A 19,612-nucleotide genomic window follows, 5' to 3' on the forward strand; every position below is an offset into this window, starting at 1 on the left:
TAGTAAAAGTGTAGTAGCCATGTTTTTAGCAGATTGATTACCATTTGTATAACCACAGTTTTACTACAAATACATGGTTAAACTCTGGTTAGTGTAGCAAAATCATGGTTAATTTGTGGTTACCATGGTTTACTATTTACTATATATTTTTTGGTTTTATTTGTGGTAAAACCGTGGTTAATTTTTGTACGGTTAAATTTTGGTGCAAAGCTTCTTGGTATCATCTGATCAAAAAAAATAAATAAAAATAGTTTCCCATAAATTGCATTTTAGACAAATGTGTCACAATTATGCTTCAGGTCAAACTCAAGATCATGTGTCAAACACGCCTTCATGTGGTACTTTTTGAGTCATGACTTCTTTAAAGCCATGCTCCTATAAAGGCCAGTGTTAACTTGCACTCAGGTTAGTTATGATGAGCTAATGCACCCTTCAGTGAATGAACTCTGTAGCTCCTTCACAGTCATCATTGGTCTCTCTGTGTATATATATACAGTGCCCTCCAAAAGTATTGGAACAGTGAAGACAAAATTGTTCTGTTGGCTGTGGAGTCAAGACATTTACAAATATGATGAAAAGATGAATATGAGACAAAACTACAGAATGTCACATTTTATTATTAGCCGTTTCAACACATACATGTTTTACCAAATAAAAAGAACAGCACTTTTAGAGTTCATCCCTCTCATTGATGTGAGCATAAGTATTGGGACAGTTGAACATAAGGCAGATATAAAAGATTAAAAGCAATTATTAAGTTGCAGATCCCTTGTGCACAATCACAGCAGTGAGTCTGTCACGTCAAGTCATATAAATCTTATAAATTCCTTGACTGAACTGGAAGGGTGTTTTGGGTCATTGTCCTGATGCAATATGAAGCACTTCCCAATGAATCTGGTGGCATTTTCTTGAATATTGGTAGGTAAGATGGTTTTGTACCCTTCCAAATTCATTCTGCTACTGTCATCATACATTGAGTCATCAGTAAAGTTGAGAGGGTCTGTTCCAGAGGCAGCCATGCATGCCCATGCCATGACACCACCTCCACCATGCTTTACAGATGAGGCTGTATGCTTGGGATCATTTGCAGTTCGTTTTTTTTTTCTCCACATTTTTGCTTTCCCATCACTTCGATAAAGGTTCATCTTTGTCTCATCGGTCCATAAACACAGTTCCAAAACTCTTCTGACTCACCTTTGTGCTTTTTTGCAAACTCTAATCTTGCCTTTCTATTTTTGGTGCTGGTCAGAGGTTTGTATCTTGCTGTGTAGCATCTGTAATTCTGTGTCAAAGTCTCCCGAGGACAGTAGATTGTCAGAGCATCACCCCAGCTTTCTGGAAGTTGTTGGTGATTTTACAGACACGTCTTTTAGGGTTCATTTTCACAGCTTTTATGATTTGTCTGTCATCAACTACTGTTGTTTTCTCAGCCGATCAGGTCGTTGTTGATTGCTGGTGGTTTCCAAACTCTTGATTTCTCCATGCCCTTTGTTTTTGCTATAGCTCTAATTGACTTCCTCTTTTCTTTTAGCATCCAAATTGCTTGCTTTTCTCTCAAAGCCAGCTCCGTCATCTTCATCTTGGTTTGTGTGCGTTATCATCGAATGCAAGATTCAGAATGCAGAAGTAATGGATATAACTGATATGACACATTCCCTGCTTTTAATATCTGAAGAATTAATGCAACAGGACACAGCTGATCACTTAGAAAGACCTGTGAGGCAACTGTTCCAATACTTATGCTCACATCAGATAGAGGGATGAAACTCTAAAAGTGCTGAACTTCTTAGCTGGTAAAACATCTATGTGTTGAATCACCCAATAATCAAATGTGACATTCTGTAGTTTTGTCTCATATTCATCTTTTAATCATATTTGTAAATGTCTTGACTCCACAGCCAACAGAGCAATTTTGTCTTTACTGTTCCAATACTTTTGGAGGGCACTATATATATATATATATATATATTTTATTTATTTATTTTTTTTTGTGCCTGGAGTTACTTTATGGGAGATGACTCTTTCTAAACAGTGTGCTAAGAGTTTGGTGTAGCTCTCACTTCCTGGTAATTGAACCAAAAACAGGTGCTGCTTAAACATCCAAGAGCTTTCATAATGTTTTCCATTCCTACTTCAGCACATTGATGCTGCCTGAGAATTAGTCCAAAAGAAGGCAGCACGAGTTGGCATGGTGTGGCAAAAAATAGAGTAATGAGCTCACCCTGGTTAGTGCAGTTGGCATGTGTCTCGTCGCTGTAGTCACCGCAGTCATTGTCTCCATCACAGGTCCAGTAGTCGGGTATACAGCGACCACTGTTACATTTAAACTGAGCGCTGGAGCATGAATGACTGCAGCCGGCTTCATCACTGTTGTCACCACAGTCATTGTCTGCAAGATGTTAATCTTAAGCTATCATCATCCAAAATATAAAGTAAGCCATGTTTTAAAGTAAATTGTCAGCCTAAGGTTTGAACATGCTTGACTAAAGTTATGCTTCTTATGATCATAATAAACTTGTTGATATAACAAATTTTCATTGAAATTAGTTTTGCAGACAAATACTTGGGATCCCAATATTGTTTAAATGCATCCCAGAATTCGCCTCACAAAGTTAAGAGAACGAACAGATTTTTTAGGGATGGAATATAAGATTGTTTGGAATTGTTTTCGGTCACCACGTACATAATTCCTATACTGAAATTTGTGTTGCTAAATTTAAATAATAAGTAAATATACTTTATAATAGCAAAGATATAGAAAAGGTGTGTCCAAACTTTTGACTGAAACTAAAAACTAAGTTTCAATCATTCGAAAAGAATGTTACAGGCAACTTTTAATACTTTACTAATATAAAAGTAGCAGCCATGCTGGGAAATATTTTTCCCAGATATACTTGGCCAACATGGAACATGTCCATGTGAGCTATAAGCTATGATTTAATACAATATACAGACAAGTAAAATATAGGCTGAAATATGAGTATTTCACATCAATACAACATAGTAAATGTGACAAATTTCACAGTTAACAATTTGTAACAATAGAAAATGAATAATAAACATCACAGAAACTGCATAGATCACACATGCACCACTGGGAATGAACACTGGTTAATATTTAATGCTAATCTCTTCTCTTCTTATGGATGTTACTAGAGGTGTTAGTTAACGTGAGATGGACAGCAGCTTGCTTGCTTATTTACTTATTTGTATTTTATTTTATTATTATTAGTATTATTTTTTTATTTTATTTTTTTACTATTGTGGGGCAGGATATTTCCATAATGTAAGGCATGTTTTAGAAATAATGAATTGCTGCAGATATTTTAGACTTTTCCACAGCCTTACATGTGTATGAAAATCCTGTTCAGACCTTATTATAATGTTATAACACACGCAAATTTATGGTGCATGTTGATCTATGCACTAACCGGTCGGGTTCGGACAATTGAACTCATCAGAGCTGTCCCCACAATCCTTTTCTGCAACACACAGCCCATGTGACACAGGGGGAGGGGCAAATGGTCAAGAGAAGAGGACATGACGTTACACAAAAGACACATGAAATGATCAACAAAGACAAATGAGGGAAATCTGTTGAAAAAGTGCTACAGACACAAAAAACAACAGAGATGAAAACATGTCAGAAGCTAACCGTTATCACAGCGCCAGTTGATGTTGATACAGCGTCCGTTATTACAGGTGAACTGAGTGAGCGGGAAACAGGTTGGGTATGCTGACGACACAAACATCATCATAAATAATCAATAAAAACAGAACATTAACCAAAACGCCTTATCCCATATAACCAAAAGCATAATAAAGAACAATAATAATTTAATGCAACATAAAAGTGCACATTTTTGCCAGTTGCATGTATATAATACAAGTATGCCTTAGTGACTTTATGCTTTACGAGGTTCAATTCACAACGGTTCATATCATCTTTTTTGATTATTTACATTTCCTAATTTTCCTCATCAGTATGAGTTTTACACAAAGAAACAGTAGTAGTAATATATTAGTTGTAGTAAATAAAATGGCAATAAAGCAGTATTAATAGTGATAATAGGGAGGTTTGAGTTTAATTTATCAATAATTAACTTTCTTGTGACATGAGCCATTACACTGATGAACATAACAGATGTAATTCTAAATTTTGATTAAATTCACAAAATGCAAATGCATAAAAGGAATAAATTCATAAAATGTCAAATGTTTCCTTCAAAGCTGAAACTGACAAAACTTGCACTGAACTAGTTTTTCTAAAAGTATCGCATGCATACTAATGGCCAAATTTATTAATTTTAATAAGCTGGCATCAACATAAAGGGCCATCATTTACCGCAGGATGCAGGCTCATCGGAGCGGTCCCCACAGTCATCATCCAGGTCACATGTCCAGGAGATGGGGATACAGCGGCCACTGGCGCATGAGTACTGATTGGGAGGACACGTCCGAGCTGCAACAGAGAACCACAACTGTCAAATATAAATGTGTGTGGCCATATGTACGCCAGTAAAGTTTTTTTTTTTTTTTTTCAAGTTTAAAAGCAGCAGATATACACATGAAAAATTTATAGTCCTTCTCTTCCTACATTTTGAATCCATTTCACACAGCTTTTCTGTGGAAATAGTTCATCTTCAATATATCTGCTATGACATATTCATTTTGTAGAGCACTTAACATATGTACCTTGGTGTTTTTATGAAAAAATGCAGTTTTACAAGTGAAGTCATATGTATTGTCTGGTGTAGGACTTCTTATGCATGCATACAAAAATCTCACTGGATTATTACAGTTATGAATGTTTGTAAGTATAAACTGTTTTTAAGATGAAGACCCTCTCCTGGAGGGTCTCTGTCCTGCAGCAGTTAGCTCCAACCCTAATTAAACTGTGTGAACCAGCTAATCAATGCCTTCGGACTCATTAGAAACTTCTGTAACACTTTCTATGAAGCCCATATTTATAATACATTATAAGGGTATTTTTAAGGCATTATAATGAATGCATAATGCATTATAAAAAAAAATTTTTTTTAATTATAATATGTTATATCATCTTATGAATATTCATAAGACCAGTTTTAATGTATTATTATATTTACTTATTAGTGGTTATGGCTTTTAAGAGTATGATGATTTATAGCACACAGTGAACACGTTGCATCCACTTAAATTACAATGGATTATATTTCTCATAGTTATAATGTATTATAAGTCTCATATCTTGCCACCTTTCTTATGCTACTTTACTTAAAGCCATCAAACAGCCATAAGATCAGATATCAGATCAGATTGCTTTGAACTATTTTTATTTTAATATCAGTTTGATTATATTGATGGTACCCTTTAGACAGCTGTTGATAAGTAACTCTGCAACTTCATGTCAACTAGCAGTCAGTGGAGTATTAGTAGTATGTCTGCTAAATATATGCTAACACTTTATTTTGATGGTTCCCCAACAGACAAACTGACTATAAGCAACTTTGCAAGTACATCAACATTCTACCTACCCTAACCTTAACCTCAGCCTACTAATACTCTAATGAGAGTTAGTTGACATGTAGTTGCAAAGTTGCTTATAGTCAATAGACTAAGGGGACCATCAAAATAAAATGTAACCTAACATATAAACAATGCATTCTATTTATTTATTTATTTTTGCAGTTGAAATTATTAACTAGCTCACATCAAAATTAATATTAGCCTCACAGGGAACACTCAAATAACACTCCACACCTAACCACTTACAAGATGTACTGTAGTAAGATACTATGCAGATCTTAAATAATGTCAAGATATATAGTCTCATTATCAATGTAAAAGTAGATTTAATATGGTTATAAGCACAAATGCGTAAGCAATGCGATGTATTATAATTGTTGTTATGATTATTTATAAGACGATATAACATATTATAAGGTTTTTTATAATGCATTTTGCATTCATTATAATGCCTTAAGAATACCCTTATAATGTATTATAAATATGGGTTTCATAGAAAGTGTTAGCGAAACTTCTAGGCAAGCGTGTTGGAGCCAGCTGGAGCTGAAGCACAATTGGACATCCCTTATTTAAATTCAGTGTTTGCTGTTCCTTCTTAAGCATGCTTCTGAAACCCTCTACCTCCCCCAGCTCCACCTGTCTTGATCTGCTATGCGATTTACATATGCCTAGTATGCCTACTCATGCAGTGTGTAGCAGAACTAGATCACCAAGGCCAAATACATTAACAGTTTCATGTCCATTAACGTTAAAATAATTCAGAGAATTTTCAAGACTGCAATATAAATATTGCACTTGAATGTTACAAGTATGTCCGCACAGAAAAGAAAACTGTGTTTTCCAACCATTTCATTTTACTTCCAAACTCAGTTTCCCAGTTAATTCCGACATTTTATCTTAATTTATATTTTCATGCAATGGCTCTATTGCAGTCTAGAATTACTTGCAAATGCAGCATCATAGCCATATCCTTAAAATAGATGCAGTCTAAATTAAAGAGTGCAAACCATACAATTCAGCCTGAAGTAAAATATAGCACAACAGTTTGACGAAGAGCCCAGAACTGCGTCAGATATACCATGTGAGATAAACTCTATATTTATACATGGCTGTCTAGAGAATATTTCAGCTGACTCAAAGTTTAGGAGAAGGTCATGACAGAACATCACAACTCAAACCAGCCAAAGAAACTATTTCAGCTGGCCTTCCAGGTGGCATTCGTATGATATGAAGATGACAACTGAAGTTCCAATTATCAGATGTGTGATTAATGTAGATTTAAACACTTCATGTCTGAGATGGACAAAATTTGTTGGACATTTGTGTGTGTGTGCGCGTTTAAAGTGCACTACAAAAGAAGTATTTATTGGGTGACTAGGTTTTTATTTCTATTGTATTATGCATTAAAGCTTTGCCCATCATGAAACTTCATTGGTCCAACTCCACATAATTGCATATTACACAGTAAATGTTCTGATTTTTGATTGCAGTGTGAACTGACAAAAGACTTGTCTAGGTAGGACACACGGTAAAAAGGCATTTCTCATCAGGCAGTATGGCTAGATTCTGATTCCTGGTCTTGGAACTGACTTGGGAATCGATTCCAAGCTGTAGTTTTCAAACCTTTTTTTTTTTTTTTTTTTTAAATTGGATGAAACATGTTCACCTCCAATCTTGTAACTACATGATATAATGGCTTACCTCCTTCTGAACTTCCTTAGTATTCATTGATTATTATTAATCTGCACCTATTATCTCGTCATGCTTTCTGGAACGACGCTCAAAACTTTCCATTGTAGAATTGTAGGAAACTTCTCCAAGACACAGGTTCATTAATTTTTGTCAGTATATTGTCAGTTCCCAATGACTAAGAAATGGAAATTAATTATTTTAGGAATCGAATCCCAGACCTTCATTTGACATAGTCATGACATTATATAGGACATTTTCATGATTTATATAAAAAGGTCAATTCTGGGCATTTAAGTGGTCAAATTAAGTAAATTTTAAAATAGGTTTTTTTTTTTTTTTTAAAGTCCACAGGGAAAAGCACACCACAGAAACACTTATTTACATCAAAGTTGCCAAAATACAATCAAAACTGAGCGAATCTTTGGACTTTATGTGAATAACGTCATAGTGCAGCAAATTCAGACTACTGTGCATACCTGAACATGTGGTGTTAGATTCATCTTCATCATTGCCGCAGTCGTTGTCTCCATCACACAGCCAACGCATTGGGATACAGCGGTTATTTTGACACTTAAAGCGGTCTGCAGGGCATGTGTGCTGATCTACAGATGGACAAACAACAAGCACTGCATTTGTGTGGTAGCTCAACACAAGGAGGGAGTTTCAAGTTAAACGTGAGTGTGTTCTTACGGCACAGTTCAGCCGTCTCGTCGCTGTTGTCCAGACAGTCATTATCTCCGTCACATTTCCAGCGGTCTTGAATACAGCGGTTATTCTTACAGGCGAACTCTCCCGGCTGACACTGCGGAGGGGGAATGTAAGACGGGTTGGCTGTGGAGAAACACACACACACACGAAATGTAAATAAGTCTGCTGAAAGCCAAGCTCTGTGAAAAGAAACATCTGAAGAGTTTCTGTTTCAAATCTTCAGATAAAGAAACCAAACCGCTTGATGTTCAATTCGGCTGATTGTATCAACAGTCAGTCACAAGATAAACCCTAGAAATGATGCATTATCTGCCAGTATGATCGAGCAGCTGGCACAAACAGATTTGCTTCAGCTCAGCAAGCATTTCTTGCTTTGTTCTCTGTCAGGACTGAATGAACTCTTATCCCGCTGTATTCCTCACATTTCTCACCTGGGTCACTCTGAATGGAGGTTTGTGATTTCCTCAACAGTAGTTAATCCTCTTTTTAACCATTCATGGTACAAAGTTACATCCAAACCACCATAGTTAATCACCTCTGATACCTAAATTAGAAGTGTTGTAACATGCAGGTTTTGACAATAACTAATTGTTTAAAAAATTAAACACTGATAACATGTTAATACTACACATATGATAATATCGTAAATTAATCCAGGACCACATGCTTGTCTTCCAGCATATTAGGTGACAGTACTAAAATATTGTTTGCTACCTGTCATAAAACAGAAAAGAACAAGTAGAAGAAGAAGACGCAGCTTCTACTGCAATGCATGTCAGAGAAGATGAGAGACTTTAAAAAATATGAGTTGTTAAACACCCAAGTCTGCAAGAAGTGGTGTTTAAGAGTACCTTTTTATGTTTTTGCACAATTATGGTTACAATTCTCTCTCTGCCTCCATACAATCATATTTTGGGTGTGATTCCCCTGCTAAAAAAAACAATAGAAGCCCAATAGAAGCCATCACAGAAATTCCAATGGTTTCCATTAAAATACCACTATAAACCATTAGCTTTTTCCAGTAAAACCATTACAAAATTCCTTTTTGTAGTGTGTTTTGGGCATTTTTCCAATAGGATTTAACATCCCACCAATAGAATCCATCACATACCAGTAGACACCATTATAGTTTCCATTAAAACCAATACAATTCCCATTATAACCATTAAAACCATTACATTTTCTATTGTGTTTTGGACAGGGTTCTATTGTTTTTTTCAGCAGGGTCATTGGCCAAAACAATGCAAAATAAAGTTCAAGAGGAATTTGACTGATAGCATAGCATTTATTTTTTTCAAAACTTCTATATATTCTTATTGTGATTATTCGGGCCACAATAATCATGTTGTAAAAATTTGAAACATTCATCTGGATAAATTTTAAAATGCATTTAGGTTTTGGCTTTCCGCCCCCCACACTAAGATGGCCGTCCGAGTAAATAAATCTGAAAACACAGTTTTTGTGTTTTAGCTTGAAAAATGAGTTTTTCTAAAAAGAAAATGCATGTTTAGTCACCAAAACAACCAAGTGAGCGACTGATGATTGTGAATGCTATCCACTTTCATAATGCTGGCAATAATAAAAGGGCTACGGCATTGTAGACCTTACACTTCATGATGATTTTGTGTGCGATCTGGGTGCACCAGTGAGTGGTGGGATATTTTGCTAGTGTGCGTTACCTTTACAGCTGGTGTTGTCTGCGGGGTCCAGTAATTGGTCCTCAGCGCAGGCACATGACCTGCCTGTGGGAGTGGCCAAACACAGACTACTACAGCCACCGTTATTGGCTCTACACGCATTGCTTCCTGTGATGAACACATGTAGGGATAACATCTGATTAACATTCAACAGCCAAACAGCCTGGATTCCTACTACAAAATTTTGTCTTGCACTGGCAGTCTACAAACAACAGGGCAAAAACATTATATAATTACCCAGCTGCTGTTGGGCATCATACATGCGGATCTCAAAGATGGGTGGCCGTTCGTTGCGTAGCAAAGTGACCGTTTTGGTGTTCTGGTCCAGTTTATAGATGCTGCCGCTGCGGTACTCGTTCCAGAACAGGAAGTGTTTGTAGTGGCACAGGCCAAAGGCGTGGTTCAGCTCCTGTCCATCATAAACCGTCTAAGAAGAAAGAATACGGTATTACATGATTGACAACTGATGAGTAAGACTGTTGTAGTGTTTTCAGCTGTTATCTCTTGTTTTCCATTCTTAAATGCAAAGACGTTCTTATATAAATATCTATTAGATTAGCAGTGTGAGAGCACCTTGCGTGCAGTGGTGTTGAGATAGACCATCTCGATTCGGTCGTAATAAGCATCCACCCAGTACAGGATGCCCTGAGGGATGTCCAGACTCAGGCCGTTGGGCCACAGAACTGTCTTAGATGTCAACAGAACATTCCGGTTGGTTCCATCCATCCAGGCCTTCTCAATCTTCCCTCGCTTGCTCTCTTTTGGGTCCTCCTCCCAGTCAGTCCAGTACATCCAGCTAAAAGAGGAAAAAATGTTTCAACATTTGGAAGATCCTTGTTTATAAATGGATTTTTTGCTTTAGCAATAGTGTCTTTTGTCATATTGCTGTTGCTGCAGTTTTTTTTATAAGCAATAAGTCTCTTGTGCTTGTGCATACTGAAATTGTAGATTTTGGGCAACAAAATGGTATGATATAATAAATGCTGTAAAACTTAACCTTATTTATACCTGATCAGGAACTCACCCGTGCCGAGGGTCCACCACAATAGCTCGAGGATGGGTCATCTTGCCCTCAATGAGAGTCTTCCTGGTCTGAGAAGCTTTCTCGAGCCGAGCAACACTGATGGTTTTCTTGGGACCATCATCTGTCCAGTAAAGATTATTGGCCATCCAATCCACAGCTATTCCTTCGACAGTGTGAATACCTGAAAAATAAGAATAAGTCAGAATAATTACAGAATAAGTCATAACAACACCAATAATGCTAGTAATAAGACAAACTGGAAATAAAAAACAGCACCTTCTTTAAGAATGATGTCTCTTTCCGTGCCGTCAATCTTCTGTCGGCCAATCAGATAGCTGGTGGCATCAGCGAAGTAGATGAAGTTACTCTGTGCATGGAAGTCCAGAGCTCGAGGGTTCATCAGGTTCTCGATGGGGATCATGTATTCATCCTGAACTTTAGGGTTGATGTCCATACCACGGATAACGCCTGGACGACCCTTGCCGTACACCAGGAATAACTCATGCTCAGGCTCTGGGGATTTAATATATACCGAAAATTTAATTGAAAAAAAAAGAAATTTAATTGAAATTTAAAAAAAAAAATGTTTAACTCAATTAATGTCTCTGCTCAAATACGATACAGAATTACTCAAATGAGTCAGTTTAGGGTTATACTGTAAGAATGTCAATCACAAAGAAAAGGAGGTGTTTAAAATATTTAAACACCTAGTTTGAAAGATGTGCTGGGCTGTAGAAAGTGGTTTTATATGGATTGACATATACAAATTTTCCAAAAAAATTCAAATTTATCAGAACAATTTATATAAATAAATTGAATAGTAATGTGAATAGTAAGTCTATTGCGATTGTATTAATGTGTTTCTTACAATCAATTCTAATTCTTCTTCTTCGCTTTTTAAGGGTCATGTGTTCAGAGGTCACTGAAATGTCACGAATCAATGCTACCAACGGTTCATTGAATATTCAAAGCAAACCACTGGAAATCAATGTTGGGGGTAAATGGAAAAAACCTTCATCTTTGTAAACTGATTCAGCTAAAGTGTGTGTCAAACCTCCAGTCTCACTGATATGCATCGACACCACTAAGAACTATAAGAATAGAAATGTGCAAGAGCTTAAAATTACTAATGCTCAATAAGGCCAATCATGACTTACAATAATCCAGTTTTATAATGTACAAAATATGTGGCCTAACTTTAAAATTTATATTCACAGTTCTGTATGCACTGAGCCATGCCTTTTCACAATAAAGCATGACATCTCATTCCTTACTGCTTAACTACAACCTTTGAAACCCATGATCCTCATATATTTAATTAAGCAACATCAGAATAACTTACATTTTAGACACAATATTGCCACATAGTGCCAAATAGTTCCACACAAAGTCACAACAGAATCACTGTGTCTTCCAGCGACTAATGAAAGATTTTTAAGCAAATTGGTTGAGTGAATGATTCAGTCACTAATTCATAAGGGCCATATTTCAATGCCACACTTCATGTGCAGTTGTAATCTTGTGGACTTACAATGGTCTCAATTGTCCTTTTAGGTTTCAGAAAAATGCTCACAAGCACCACGGTTTTGAGGCGAGCTCCGCAGCAGACTTAGGAGCAGATTTACTAACAGCCTGGACCAGCGCAAACCCTCTTTTGCTCTTAAAAAACTACTGTCAAGATTTCCCTGTTGAAACAGCTGGTTAGGTATGTTATGAAGGATGGCAGCTGGTTTGAGCTGGTTATAAACTGGTTATGAGCTGGTTTAAGCTGGTCATGTGCTAGTCCTAAGCAACTAGCTCCTGATCAGGATCAGCTCATAACCAGCTCAGGACCAGCTTAAACCAGCTCATGACCAACTAAGGTCCAGCTTAAACCAGCTCAAACCAGCTGCCATGCTTCACAACATACCTAACCAGCATATCCTGTTTTTTTCAACAGGGTTACTAGAGACAGACTGTGAAACATTAGCAATGAGAAGGTGTTTTTGTTGACTTTAGTGCTTTTTCTTTTATTGGGAGTTTCCTTTTCAGATGCAAAATTTATGGGAGGAGAGTATTTATATGAATAATGCAAGGTGTTTTAGTAAAGTTTGGGATAGTCAGTTTACTGGTATTTACGGCACTATGAAACACCCAAAAAAGCATGTCTTCACCCAGTTTGATCCTACTTTGGTAGTAGTTTACCTTATTATCATCGATTCTGCTTATTTGCGACTACACGTCAGGTTTACACTGCATGATTTTAGCCCTGCTTTTCACTCACTGACAGATTTTGTGGAAATCATTGTCAAATATGTGTGTGTAAATATACAGTATGTTATTATACAAATATATACAAATTCTTATTCTCAGTTACTAAAGATTAAACAAGAAAATATGAAGAATGATTGCACAACCACCAACTTGGTGGAGATATGCACTAAGTATGTAAATGGCCATTTAAAAAAAGAAGAAGAAAGAAGCCGTATGGCACACTTATTCTTAGCTTCTGTTTCCATGGTGTCTGGTCGATTCATCGCACTGTTGAGGATGTCTTGTGTGTTAACCATGAACATACTCTGAGTTGACCGAACTTACTCCCGGACACATTTTGGGAACCAGTAGGGTACAATGGGGCTAAAGGCCCACCTTAAGAAAAAATGTGCTATTACCTGCGCCTAAAATGCATAATTGCAGAAAAGATTTATACCTTGCAAGAAAAAAAAAAGAGTTAAATAAATATAGGCCTACTGTCATTAAAATATATTTTAAAATACAGAAACAATTGTTTTAATAAGTAAAGATTCTGAAAGTATTGAAGGAGATCCAATAATAATTGAAAATATAATTACAGTAGTAACAACAAATTATATTTTATTGTATGATATGATTAATATCATGTTTTTAAAATATTCTCATTAAATTCTCTTAAATCTACAACGTTTTAAAAAACATAAAATATTAGATCAAGTAAGCACAGAATCAACTTTGCATTGCTGCGCGCGATCGCGTCAAAGATCAGACAAATATACACGTGCATCTTGAAAAGCGAATGTTTTGCAAAGTGCTACGTCACGTTTTTGTGCCATCTAGTGGTTTAGATGAAAATAATATCAAAGTTTCATCTAAACCACCTTTTGCCCCGGGGCGCCTTTTGCCCCGTTGTACCCTATACCTCAAGTAATCAAGGTTTGGGTTAATCAACCAAGAGTTCAGGGTATATGTGACGGTAAGTTAACCTTGCTTTCTGAATACACCCCTGCAGTGTGAAATGTGGTTTGACTGGAAATAAAACATCTGTGAGGACCTACAGCCAATGAGAGAAAAACCCAGGGCAAGTGGATCACAGTTCATGACCAATCGGATTTAGGAATTTGTATAATTTTTATGTAACAACATTAAAATATCATGAAGAATACTATGGTTTCACCATGACACATGTCCAAAAAATATGGTAATATCCTAGTAAACCATAATACTTTTCATAGTAAATCCGGAGTTAAATAAAAATATACAATAATGCCATAGTCACCTTTCTACAGCAACAAAGTTTAATAATGAATAAACATTGAACTCTGCAGTTTAACTCTCATTTGAGTAAAATTCTAAAGTAGGAAAAACTAAGTCAAGCTATTTTGGTGAATCAATAGATAGAGTAGAATATACAATAATGTCACTCACTCTTGCACGATTTGCCATCGTTGCCCAGGCTAAAGCCAGACCGGCAGCGACACGTCCGGGTCTTGTGGCTGTTGCCCAATAGACAGATGTCTGAACAACCTCCAGCTTTTCCAAACTGATCTGGCTCACAGGCGTGACTTCGCACTGAAGAAGAAGAACAGGAGAGTTAGACTGAGCCGGAGCTGAGGTGGTGCTAGACTGCAGTGTAATGGTTGCATTTTAAACCGTTTATTATACTACTGTATGCTAGTTAAATTCAACAGCATTAGATGAGAAACAGATAAATACCAGGGGGTTGGCGTCTCTGGTGGTAAACATGTAGAGCTCCTCCCTTGTCAACACGGGTGACCACCTGATAATCTGAACTGTTGAATCGATTGACACGGATCACGCTGGTCTTAGGCTGCATGTTGGCATTGTCAGAGTTTGTGGCATATAGATAGTTCTCAAACACTGTGAGCCCATACAGATGCTCAATCTGAGAAAAAAAAATCATTATTCAATTAGTTCTATTATTTGGGAAGTTGTGTTTGCTTTGCTGGCTTAAGCAAGCAAGACACACACATAAACACACCAATTAGCCTTGGGCTGAGCAGCTAAATGATAGCCATAACTCAAGCATAAGACAGAAACAGCTTTAATAAAATGACTCGGTAGCACTAATGAAACATCACTGTCTCTTTCACCTACTAAAGCATTTTTCACAGTGCATATAGCTAGTCAATATAAGAGACTCTCTCAACACAATGAGGTATGATGGATGGATGGATAGACGGATGGACAGATGGGAGGACAAATGAATGGATGGACATTACTGAACAGATCTTAAGGTGGATGATGGACATTAGGAAGGATGGAAATTTGGACTGATGGATGAATGGATGCTGGGCAAATTTCTGGATGGATGGACAGATGGATTTTAAGGTGGATGATGAATGATGGACATTAGGATGGATGGATGGATGGATAAATGGACAAATGAATAGATGGACAGATGAATTAGATGAAGTAGATGGACAATTCAGATTACTGAACAGATAGACGTTTAAGTAGATAATGGGCAGATGGATGGATGGATGGTGAATGAATGAATGAATGAATGAATGAATGGAAATTTGGGCACATGGATGACTGAAGTGCAATAGGATGAATGTGTGGACAGATGTTTGGATGGCTAGCATTGCATTTTTCTTTATTGTACAGAATTCTATGCAACATCTATTGCTTTTAAATGTGCTTTATAAATAAACCTTAAATAGAAGGGTAGATTAAGAGGTGATTGGTGGATGAATAGAATAGATGGATCTTAGATCAATTCAATTTTCAATTCAATTCAAGTTTATTTGTACAGTGCTTTTCACGATACAAATCGTTGCAAAGCAGCTTTACAGAAAATGTAAGTTTTAAATCTTCTACATAAATGTTTGGGATAAATGCATGGGATCTTTATCTTTTGACTTAAAGAACTTTTGAGAAGAATAAAATCAAGTTCATGCTATCTACAAAATTATGTTTCACGATTTCACACATACATATAATTAACAAAGTAAAGGTTATGTGTATTTGGTGTGCTGTCCGAGGGGAGGGCTTTTTGACCCGAACCCGGGGTCCACCCAATCCCACACCCCCTCCCACAGGTTAGGATAGGAATAGTTGTAAGTGCGGAGAAGGGGTGGTGGAGGGATGCTGAAAAACTGTCAAGGAACAGAGGTAAGTCTTCTGCGTATATATACAGCTCTTACCTTGTGAAATGTGCTACTCTTGTGTTAATTAGGTTAATTATCTGAACGTGCTCCTCCCAAACTTTCTTAATAACAAATAATAATTCATTTGTAGAGCAGTAATAATGGGAAGTTGACCATTGTTAAATGTTATATTTAGCAACTCACTTTCTTTTAAATGATTCAGAACAATGGGTTCAAATTAGTTCTTGAGCAAAACACATTCTTGCACAATAACTTTTTTTTTCACTTTTTTGTCACCTTTTAGGACATGTCAGGATATTTAAAGACATCTTAAAATGATCTTGGTATTTGCTCCTTACCAACAGTCCTTGAATGATGGTGTGTCTGTTTTTGCCCTCGTAGTCCACTACCTCGATGTAGTCCAGATAAGCATCAGCCCAGTAAACAAATCTGCTGACCAAGTCCAGGGTGATGCCATGCGGGAAGACAATTTTACTGTCCACCAACTTTGTTCGATTCTGTCCATCCATGTCACAACGTTCCACCTTTGGGATCTGCCCGTAGTCGGTGAAGAAAACCTTTCTGTTGAAGGTAATGTTGAGGAAGGTTATACAAGAGTAAACCTGAAATATACCTCATTTGACCATTTAGCAAATACTACAAATATTCAGCTAGCTAGTTGTGTACATGGAGGAAGTGTGAGCTTGAACATGTTCATACCCCATAGTTGGGTCCAGAGCAATGCCTTTAGGGTTGTAGAGTTCTTGATCCAACAGTGTCACACATGTGGTGCCATCTTTATCACATACAAAAATTCGATCATCCACGTCATCAACAAAGTAGAAGTTTCCTGTGAGCCAGTCTATTGCCATCTGTTCTACATCTGTAAGGAACGGGGAATGGGTAGAAATGTAGGTAAAACATAGAAATGATGTGTTTTGTGTTCATGTGTAATATACCATTTTGCTTATTGCTGGTAAAATCTCTATTGAATACTATAAATTTAACATCCAGTCCAGTCCAAAAAAGTATCTCAGTTTAAACTGCGAGGACTAATTTGAAATTATTCTAAAATAAGACTGTAAACTATGTAGCATTTGCAGAACAAACAAAGAACATTTGCAACACTTGCATTCAATTTAAAACATTAAAATAAATTTGCCTTATGATTAGTCACAAGATACGCTAAAAACCAAGTGTTGTAGTCGAGACCAGCTCACTTGAGTCAAGATTGAGTCCACAGACAAAAATCAAAAACTATGCTCTTGTTCTTCGAGTCTCCAAGACCACATTTTCTTGGTCTTGTCATGGCATTGAGAGCATGTGAATTAGGTCTTAACTCAGACTCAAGCCTCAACAAAATGTTGCCCAATAAGATGAGATTTATTAAGAAAGTAAATCAAAAGCATGCTATATGTGAATTCATTTAAGTGCAGGTAAAAGCATATAAACACTGGTGTCTGACTGGTTCAGAGTAAGGCAAGTGTTCACGTACCAACCCAAGCAGTTTTTGGGTTCGATGACTCTGTGAATCTGTTTTAAAATAGTGCTAATAATAATACTGTAGTCTCGCATTCACATTTCTCTTTTTCACTTCTACAATGACGCTCTTTCTATTTGAAATAGCTGAGTCAGGGAACTCTCTGGAATCATGTGTGCATGTTACACAATTTCCAAAAGAGTTGTTTTAACAGCTGCGATCGCTGTGGCTAACCATAGATTTTTGCTCTTTTGCAGCTCCCCACCTCCTCAATACACCTCATTCTGACCTTAAAATGTCAAAAGTCTCAATGTATCTGAACCTCCCCTACTTTAACCCCACACATACCACATATTTTAATGGGATGTTGCTCATTTGAACATTGAGTGGCTGTTAAAATCGTGGCACAGGGAGACATAGAAACAGTGACTGTTGGGTAAAACGGTTCAGGAGATGCAGGAAAATCCAGACAGATGGAGCGATTGAAGGCTGAGGGGTGGAGACAGAGACAGTGTTGGCCTCTACAAAGGAAAGTTGGCCATTGTGCAAGGGCCAGACGTTTACCGGAATCAAGGGCTGTATCCCCAAAGGTGTTGTTTATTTAAGAGCCGAGTCCTGCTTAAACTTTTCCAGCTGCCCGCACTGAAAGCCAGTGATTAAAAACACAGATCAAAAACACCAAAAGAAGGAGAAAAGAGCAAGTGTACAAATGAAGGTTGAGGAAGACGAATGGGTCTTAGAGCAGCTGCTGTCTGAACAATGCAAGAATAGAGGAACGCCACAGAGACAAACCACAGAAACAGTGGGCTGAGGAGCCTGGCTTCGTTCTCATTGTAATTCCAAGTAAAATTGTAGGTCTCAGTGGAAATAGGGTAAGAAATTCCATTTGTGACACAAACTTCCCTCTACACTGAAGGAAAACAAATGCTCTTATGACTCTACCTCTCATTTCCTGAGACAGCTTCATATGAAAATACTTTGAGGCTAACAAACTAAGGTCTCTGTTTACATCTTGAAACTTTATTTTATTAATAGTGGAGTTTCTTTAAAGCTGCAATCTGCAGACAGCGTGCCATTTCAAGAATGAGTTCTGGAGTTCAGAACGAAAGCTATCTGACAATATGACAAGTGATCTGGCATCTGTCCTGACCAACCAGATTTACAGCTATGAAATAAGTCGTATTTCTGTCCACACTGAAGGCAAAAATGTTGTGACAATCATAGCCAATCAGAACATATTTGATGGTTAGAGTGGGATTTCAGACTTACCCAGCATGACACTCCAGAAATAGAAACCAAACAACTGACAAAATGTCCTGTCACTTGCCATCGTAATGGTCACAGCTAGTAGTAGAAGCAGGAGAAAGCCCTCTTTTAAGAATTGTTGTTACACCTGGTTAAGATCCAGCGTTAGGGCTGGTTAACACTGAACACATTTTTGTGTTCCAGTGCACTGCTATTTAATTATTTTTCTATGTAAACCATAGACTGTATAAAAACAAAATCATTTTTTGCACCAGGCTGTAAACGTTTTTTTCTGCTGTAAAGTTGGGCATTTTAACACGGGGAGTCTATGGGATTGACTCCCTTTTGCAACCAGCCTCCAGTGGCCAGTCGATGAATTGCAGTTTTAGTCACTTCCGTGTTGACTTCACGAGAGGGAACGGGAGGTTGCCGCTTGATGTAAACCTGACCTGTGTCCAGTAGTTCTCAACCTTTTTGACTCCTTTGTCCAAGACAATACTTGAAGGCTCTTTTATAGATCATTCCAATTGTGATTACCACCCTCTGGCTCTTCCTCTCCTGGTCTCTGTGTCACCAAGATAAGTTATAAAACAAAACGGTTCTTGATTATGATAGGCCGAGCACATTTGAAGATGTTCTAAAATACTCTATAAACACACATCAGTTTTACTGCACTGCAACATCTGTGCGTTGCTGCGTCTCTGTGTTGAGTGGCAAACAATCTGCTAAACATTGCTGAAGAACCACATGTTCTAAAATCACTGTAAACCACAGATTCCCGAGCTTATTGCTCTAACTAGACACTACCTTGTAGCAGTGCTACAGAATATAATGAGTTGGCTTGAGATCCTGTCCCAACCCAGACAGCAGTTGACTCTGTGCCGGATCCGTTTTCAAACCGGCAAATCCGTAT

The 19,612-nt window shown here is 37.3% G+C and overlaps 1 protein-coding gene across 9 annotated transcripts in view; it reads right to left on the reverse strand.

The window, feature by feature from the left end:
- Window positions 1-19,612, reverse strand: part of lrp1aa (low density lipoprotein receptor-related protein 1Aa) — a 181,307-nt gene that overhangs the window by 101,051 nt on the left and 60,644 nt on the right. For all 9 annotated transcript variants that reach the window (XM_058790831.1, XM_058790826.1, XM_058790825.1 and 6 more), the window contains exons 7-20: window positions 16,695-16,857; window positions 16,334-16,556; window positions 14,578-14,767; window positions 14,290-14,433; window positions 10,906-11,142; window positions 10,630-10,810; window positions 10,179-10,401; window positions 9,843-10,032; window positions 9,588-9,713; window positions 7,891-8,031; window positions 7,677-7,802; window positions 4,346-4,462; window positions 3,656-3,736; window positions 2,222-2,389 (exon numbers count right to left, since the gene is read on the reverse strand). In XM_058790831.1, the coding sequence (XP_058646814.1) occupies window positions 2,222-2,389; window positions 3,656-3,736; window positions 4,346-4,462; window positions 7,677-7,802; window positions 7,891-8,031; window positions 9,588-9,713; window positions 9,843-10,032; window positions 10,179-10,401; window positions 10,630-10,810; window positions 10,906-11,142; window positions 14,290-14,433; window positions 14,578-14,767; window positions 16,334-16,556; window positions 16,695-16,857 (2,310 nt within the window). The remainder of the gene's footprint in view (window positions 1-2,221; window positions 2,390-3,655; window positions 3,737-4,345; window positions 4,463-7,676; window positions 7,803-7,890; window positions 8,032-9,587; window positions 9,714-9,842; window positions 10,033-10,178; window positions 10,402-10,629; window positions 10,811-10,905; window positions 11,143-14,289; window positions 14,434-14,577; window positions 14,768-16,333; window positions 16,557-16,694; window positions 16,858-19,612) is intronic.

The sequence above is a fragment of the Onychostoma macrolepis genome, chromosome 11, assembly GCF_012432095.1.
Source record: "Onychostoma macrolepis isolate SWU-2019 chromosome 11, ASM1243209v1, whole genome shotgun sequence".
In the NCBI taxonomy this organism is placed as follows: Eukaryota; Metazoa; Chordata; class Actinopteri; order Cypriniformes; family Cyprinidae; genus Onychostoma; species Onychostoma macrolepis.